General features: G+C 33.0%; 1 protein-coding gene across 1 annotated transcript; it reads left to right on the top strand.

The window, feature by feature from the left end:
- The first annotated feature begins 4218 nt into the window (after positions 1 to 4218).
- Positions 4219 to 6770, top strand: LOC106625190 (uncharacterized). The gene is made up of 5 exons (XM_070108552.1): positions 4219 to 4237; positions 4294 to 4545; positions 4657 to 4742; positions 5533 to 5641; positions 6398 to 6770. Exons 2-5 carry the CDS (start codon positions 4356 to 4358, stop codon positions 6517 to 6519), a joined length of 507 nt encoding a protein of 168 aa, XP_069964653.1. The 5' UTR covers positions 4219 to 4237; positions 4294 to 4355; the 3' UTR covers positions 6520 to 6770.
- The last annotated feature ends 288 nt before the right edge of the window (positions 6771 to 7058 follow it).

The following is a 7058-nucleotide window of genomic DNA, read 5'->3' as shown; positions in this document are numbered from 1 at the left end:
AAAACCTATTAGGTCCCATAAGCACTTAATTAAGATGTAAAACTGTAATTTGGCACAGGGGATCGCAGTAGTAACGGGCACCTGTGGTAAAAAAATTTTGACAACATGGGTGTGGCCCCGCCCTCTATAAGGTTTAGTGAAAACCCATATCTCGAGACCAACTCGACCGATTTCAACCAAATTCGGTAAGTAGCATTCTTCTGACAGTCGCAATATGAAATTGGACGATATCAGACTAGAACCCCGTCTACTTCTCATATAACACAATTTTATAATCCATCTGATTTTTTCAATTTCCAGTTTACAAATTAAGCACCAATGAATCGATCGGAATATATTTTGCACGAATACAGACTTTGAAGTGTACCAGCTTATGGTCGAAAATTATCCAAATCGAAACAAAAGTGTTCAAGCCCCCCGGTTCCGAATATATGGACTCCACTCCCTATCGCGAACGTTTTATCGAAAATATCGGTCCATCTGTAAGATATTTTATAGAAACTCAGAGGGAAATTTTATCTGAAATTAATATGCCCTCGGGTGCCAAAAATGAGTTGAATGGGATAAATAATTCCCTTAGTCCTCATATACCTAACAGAAACATTTTCGTACTACTGGCTGACTTTATACCGCACACATCGCTCAATATGTGAGTTATCTTAATGGAACTAAAAGACAGATTTTCCTTTTGTGCATAAAATGTATAAAATCGAGTGAAAACTTGCTCTAACCGCTATATAACTAATACCGCATATATTGCTGATGATATGTTAGGTACCTTAATGAAACTCAGAGATCATCTTCTTCTGTTAATAATATGTGGTAATGGCAAAAATTGATAAAAGCGGTTCAATACTATCCCTATCTCTCATATAACACATATGATATAAGATTTTCAAACTTCTGATTGACTTTATACTGTATATATTGGTCAATATGTAAGATATCCTAATATAATTAACAGAATGGATAATATTGGTCGTAACATAGTTTAATGCCGAAAATATGTGGTATTGTTTACGAATTACCCAATTCGCTGGATTTGATCCTTGCAAGTTGCAAGAAAAATGTTCGATTACACCCGAACTTAATCTTTCCTTACTTGTTTTATTTATTTTTCTATAGTTTTTTTTTTTTTGAAGATCACAATTGCGTATACAAATATGTACTCGTATGTAAGTATGTACATATGTACATACTAGGTGCGTTCCAAAGTAAACAGTAAAAAAGTAACAAAGTAAACTCTAGTGGCGCCATCTATATGTCGACTAGTGCGTTAGAATCTGCTATCCTAGTGAAGTTATTGTGTTTTAAGTGTCAGTATGTTTTTGTCATCGGTGCGAAAATAAGCTTCGAACAAAGATCAACATTAAATTTTGTTTTAAAATTGGTAAAACTTTTACCGCAACGTTTCAATTGATGAAACAAGTTTATGGCGACGATTGCCTATCCCGTAGCAGAGTGCACGAGTGGTTTCAATGTTTTCAAAGTGGCCGTGAGGATATAAATGAGAAAGGAGCCGAAATCCAAAAAATCGCCCCTGGAGAAGTCAAAAGTGAAGACAATACTGATTTGGTTTTATGATTCCAAGGGTATTATCCACAAAGAATTTGTTCCACCCGGCCAAAACGTTAATGCGGTATTCTACCTTGGAGTTTTGAAGCGTTTGGTGTGCCGTATTCGACGTGTTCGGCCCGAATATCGCGAAGATGGAAGTTGGCGTTTGTTGAACGATAATGCGCCGTCTCTTCGATCGACGCTTGTGGTCGATTATTTGACCAAAAATGACATTTTAACAATCAACCACTCCCCGTATTCAGCTGATATGGCACCGTGCAACTTCTACCTTTTCGGAAAAAGGCATTTGCCGATGAAAGGAAAATGTTATGCAGACGTGAAGGCCATTCAAAAGACTTCTACCTTTTCGGAAAAAGGCATTTGCCGATGAAAGGAAAGCGTTATGCAGACGTGAAGGCCATTCAAAAGGCTTGCACCGGCATACTGGTGGCCATACCGGGCAACGAGCTAAAACACTCGTTCGACATGCTTTTGGACAGTGCAAAAAGGAGACTATTTTGAATAAAATTAATTGATTTTGCTAATAAAACCATTCGTTCTGTCTTTTTTTTTAAGTCCTGTTTACTTTGAAACGCAGCTTGGATATACTTATATATGCATAAAACATCAATCACAACGCCTATTTCTTCAAAAAGTAACCTACGTGTATGAGAACGTACATTGACATCTACCTACAAATGCATGTGTGTTTAAACATTTGTTTTATGAACGAAAACGTCAACAAATAATCAATGAATGCTTACTTTAAATGCCGGCAAAACGGAATGCAAATTTTATTTCCTTATTTACAATAATAAAGCGCAAGAGTGTTCGGTTTTTTAACTTTGAAAATTCAATCAAGTTTTGTTGTTTTTTTTATTATCAATCCAAAAAGCAAAAAAAAAACAAAGTATAATGAAGCTAACAATGCGTTTTAACAATAAAAAATAAAACAGATTATAATAATGTGCCCTCATGATTTATATTCTCTAGCAACATGTAGCACGGAGTATAACAGTTTTGTTTATTTTAATTTTGCAAAAATAAATATTTAGGGTGCTATTTAAAAATTACTCTAGCATCTAGTGTTCTGATAGGATATTACAGACCTCTTCGATGCGCTCCTTCTCTCACTGATCGCATTCATTGAGCGCTACTCCCTTGTCAATTTTAGACCAGTTTTACGATTGTGAAAAGCCCAAATGGCAAATTTATGTTGAAAATGAAAATAAAAAGATTTTACAAGTATTTTATCCAAAAAATTTACACTTAAAATAAAAATTTTATTGCTTATCGAAAACATAACGCCTGGGGGTTACTCGAAAATAAGGTGTTATTAAAATGTTGTTTGATGCGAAAAGAAGTATTTCTTCATCAAAGAATAAAGCGCAACACAATAGCGCATGCGCCAGAGGACGTGTTAGCGCAAGATTGCAAGTGCTGTCAAACTATGTATACCAGCTGTTCATAGTTTGTTCGAATCGCTACTCTCTAAATCATGGCGAATCGAAGACAGCTTATATAACAATATCAAATTTTTAATATTTACATAAACCAGAATACACTTGAAACGTTTATAAGAAAAAAATGAAATATTATAATATTTAGGATGTTGTTTAAAAACGTCTTGATTCTAGGGCTGTATGATGTAATATAGTTTATGGAAACATACCTATATGCAAATATAAGGATTAGGGTGAGCCAAAAAAATTTTTTTATTTCTTAGTTACCTCATCCGAATGATGGAAAAAAATTTCTGGTAAAGTCTGAGCTCTTAATATAATATTTATATTAGATGATATTTTCGATTTCTCATATAAATAACACAGGAAATTTTTTTTTTTTTTCTATGGATTTTTATTGTACCCAAACAAATAATTGTTTAGCGCGAATCAAGACATATTCTTAAAGGAAATTTACCGATCTACAGAAAAGGTCTGAAACTTTTTTTGGTTGAGTCAACTCATTTCAAGTTATTCGTAGTTTTTTATGATTTTCTGTATAATAACTTGAAATGAGTTGACCCAACCAAAAAAAGTTTCAGACCTTTTTTGTAGATCGGTAAATTTTCTATAAGAATATGTGATGATTCATTTTTTGGAATTTTTTTATTTGTGAAAAGTATTATAATTTCGGTAAAAATAATTTCATAAATAAATGGTTCTTTGTATATATGGGCAAAGACAGCACATTTTGCATGCATGTTATCTTTTACGAGAAGAACATCTTCTGGCGTAAACATTATTTTATATGTCTACTCTAAAAAGATATAAATAAAAGCACTTCTCCACTCAAATGCTCACAAAACATCTGTTAGTGGAACACAGGTACTCAATGTTGGCTGAAAATGAATATGCTAATACATACATACACATATACATACAAAATTATACTTTATTTTTATTTTAGTATTAGGAATGGCAGGTCCTTTAACCTTATCGTCGTATGGTGTTTAATAAAAATGTTACAAAAATAAAACCGTTTCAAATGCTCCTTATAACGGATGCTTTCCGCCTGAGTATCAAATAAAAACCTTCTTCCACTTCTCTACAACATGGTACATTTACCTTTGATATGAAGAAAGAGCATATTTCTAAATGCATATGTATGTAAGTATGTACATTCATAGATATATAGAGTGAGAAAGAGCACGAAAGGCGCAGGTGCAGCATAAATTTTGGTATTATTTACATACAAAATAGTTCATAGTAGAATATCAGACACATTTCTCAACAGTCACAACAATTGGCAGAAGCAGTGTATATTGCTTTTTAAATTCTCCTACGATTTTCGGTACAATGAATATGTTAGATCAATTCTGTTGCTTTCGTTTGGAAACCGCTGCAAAATTTTTCGGTTGGTTGGGAAGCTTTGTAACTTTCATTTTAATTATCATTTGCGCAGAGTTATTAAGAAATGCACGTGCCCTTATTGGAACTTTGACGAGAAGAGGCTATCATTTTGATGATCCGGAGGGCGCTGGAAACGGTGAGTTTTTAGAATGTTATATGTACATATGTATGTATATAAGCATGTATGAATAGATTTATCTGTACGAAAATTATCAACAACATAATTTTGTGTGTTTTAAATTTTTAGTTCTGATCATTATCCTTGTTGTCAGTATTGTTGTTCTTGTCATCAATGCATTGGCAAATGCTGGTCTAGTGTTTGGTACAATCAAGGTTCGTATCAGTACTATATAAATTTATTTTTGTTGTGGATATTGTGTCAAAAAGTGGCTGATTGCAAAAAGAAGAACCATAACAGAAAATATATCGTAAGCAATAAATATTTGTTGTGCTTATGATGAGAATTCGGTGCGACAGCAAGTAAATAAATAGAGAGCGTTATGCAGTGAAGGCCCATTCACATACAACTTTCCTCATTTTGCGTGACAGTTCATACTGAACGCAGCACAAAAAACTTTTCTGTCAAAATATATGTTTGACGCAAAGCGAAGCAAAAGTTCTATGTGATTTGGCCATAAAGGAGAGAACAGTTGGTTTAAATATTATGAAAAAAATATGGATGTACACATGTACCTATATCTTATAAACTACTGGAGAACAAACCGAAACAACCGATAGCTTAACGTTGGTAATGTAAAATTGGTTAGAAATATAACACATATAATTATATATAACACAAAAACGCGAGAATCTACAAATTTTTTGTGGTTGAAGCGGGTGCCCCATATGTTTATCGAATATGATCATTTCCATTCGTCTGCATAATTTTGGATGAATATTTGAAATAATGAGTAAATAACTTAGTGGAAATCGTAATTTATTACAAGCGGCTCATAACCTAGCATTTTTACGAATTCTGATTTCCGAAGACAATTTTTTATACATAAGTATCCGATATACTTATACTTTGATGCTCGGTTTCGCCCGATCTTAACTCTTCCTTATTTATTTAATTTTATTTTTGTAATTTATTATTTTTTTATGAATTTTGTCCTATTCACAGAAATATCACAAGTTGATTTTGCCCTGGTTGGTCATCAAAGCTATAGCAACTGTGCTTAGCTTAGTTGCCATAATTATGTATAACTTTTATAGTAGCATTATCGGAGTTGGTAAGTGACATATCAGTGTTTAATTTCTGCGAAAATTGACCCGGACTGACAAAAAAAAAATTAATACGATCCTTATATTCGCATTCAAAATAGGCTCCTGAGAGTATACAAGCATGCCAACGCTTAAACCAATTTTCCATATAATTACTTATTCTAAGCCTAGCGGCTGGCTTGGTCTTCGATGTATTCAGCGAATTTTGGGTTTTTCGGTTTCGACTCATTTTTGCAACTTCATTCGCTAGAATGGTGACGTCGTATTTATAAACTTATATTTGATGAATGTTGGGTCCTCAGTTACGTTGTCATGCGTCTATTTTGCTACGCCTACCCGACGTCGTTTTTGCAAAAGGTCTCCAGATCTCTTGATACGAGTCTAGCATTGACAACTTCATACCCAAAACATTAACCAAAATGTGTTGAGACGTTCCAAAAGAGATATTAAGAACTTCTGCTATATCTCTGATGCCAACACACAACGATTTTAAAGCACTGTTTTCTTTAACTTTTTCAATGTTAACGTATCGTCTGGTAAAAATCGACAAACAAACCTTACGCATCATATACAAACAGCTGCCAAACACAAAAATTTACATATGGAGATAAAACTTAACACGAACATTAAAAACAAACCATTGTAGGAAAATTTTTGTTTGATTCTTTCGGCTTGCGCCCGCAGTTTTAATGGACCAGGGACCAGTCCGGGTCAATTTTGATCAGAGAGTATGAACATAATTTTATTTTTGCTTCGTTTTACAGCGTTAAATATTTATCTCTGGATTGCCATGTATTCACTATACAGCAAAATCAAGACGGCAAATGAGCAGCGTTCCTTAAAACGCGGCACTAGATACTCGTATATTGCAAGGCAAACTGCGTAAAAATTGTATATTTCACTGTATATGCATATGTGTAAATATATGTATATGTTCATTTAGTTATAGTATATGTAATAACAGTAAGAATTAGCATTTACATAATGAATCTACCACTTGCAAATATTCTCTATCATTAATTTTCCAATCTAGCAACATTTAGATATACACTCATACATTTGTACATGTATATTTAGCTAGAAAGCTATTTATAATTTCTTAATAAATTCTCCAATGATTGGAGTGCTCGTATATTATGTATTGCTTATAATTATTAATACAAAAGTCTAATTGATTGTCCCGCAAGCGAGTAATTTGTATAAATGTGTACCTAAGTTTATATGTATGTATGTATGCACTAATACTGTTTACTAAAATAAAAAAAATAAAAATAATATTATTCATAAAATATCTACTTTGTGCTTGTGTTCATAACTAAATGTTACGTACACATATATACATACATATGTACGTATGTATTTACATATATAGATTTTGGACATTTCGTTTAAATAATTGTGAGAATGTAGGCGTTGTTGACTTTT

Source organism: Bactrocera oleae, chromosome 4 (assembly GCF_042242935.1).
Source record: "Bactrocera oleae isolate idBacOlea1 chromosome 4, idBacOlea1, whole genome shotgun sequence".
Lineage (NCBI taxonomy): Eukaryota > Metazoa > Arthropoda > Insecta > Diptera > Tephritidae > Bactrocera > Bactrocera oleae.
The sequence above is the reverse complement of the archived record's forward strand: the minus strand, read 5'-3'. Positions and strand labels throughout refer to the sequence as shown.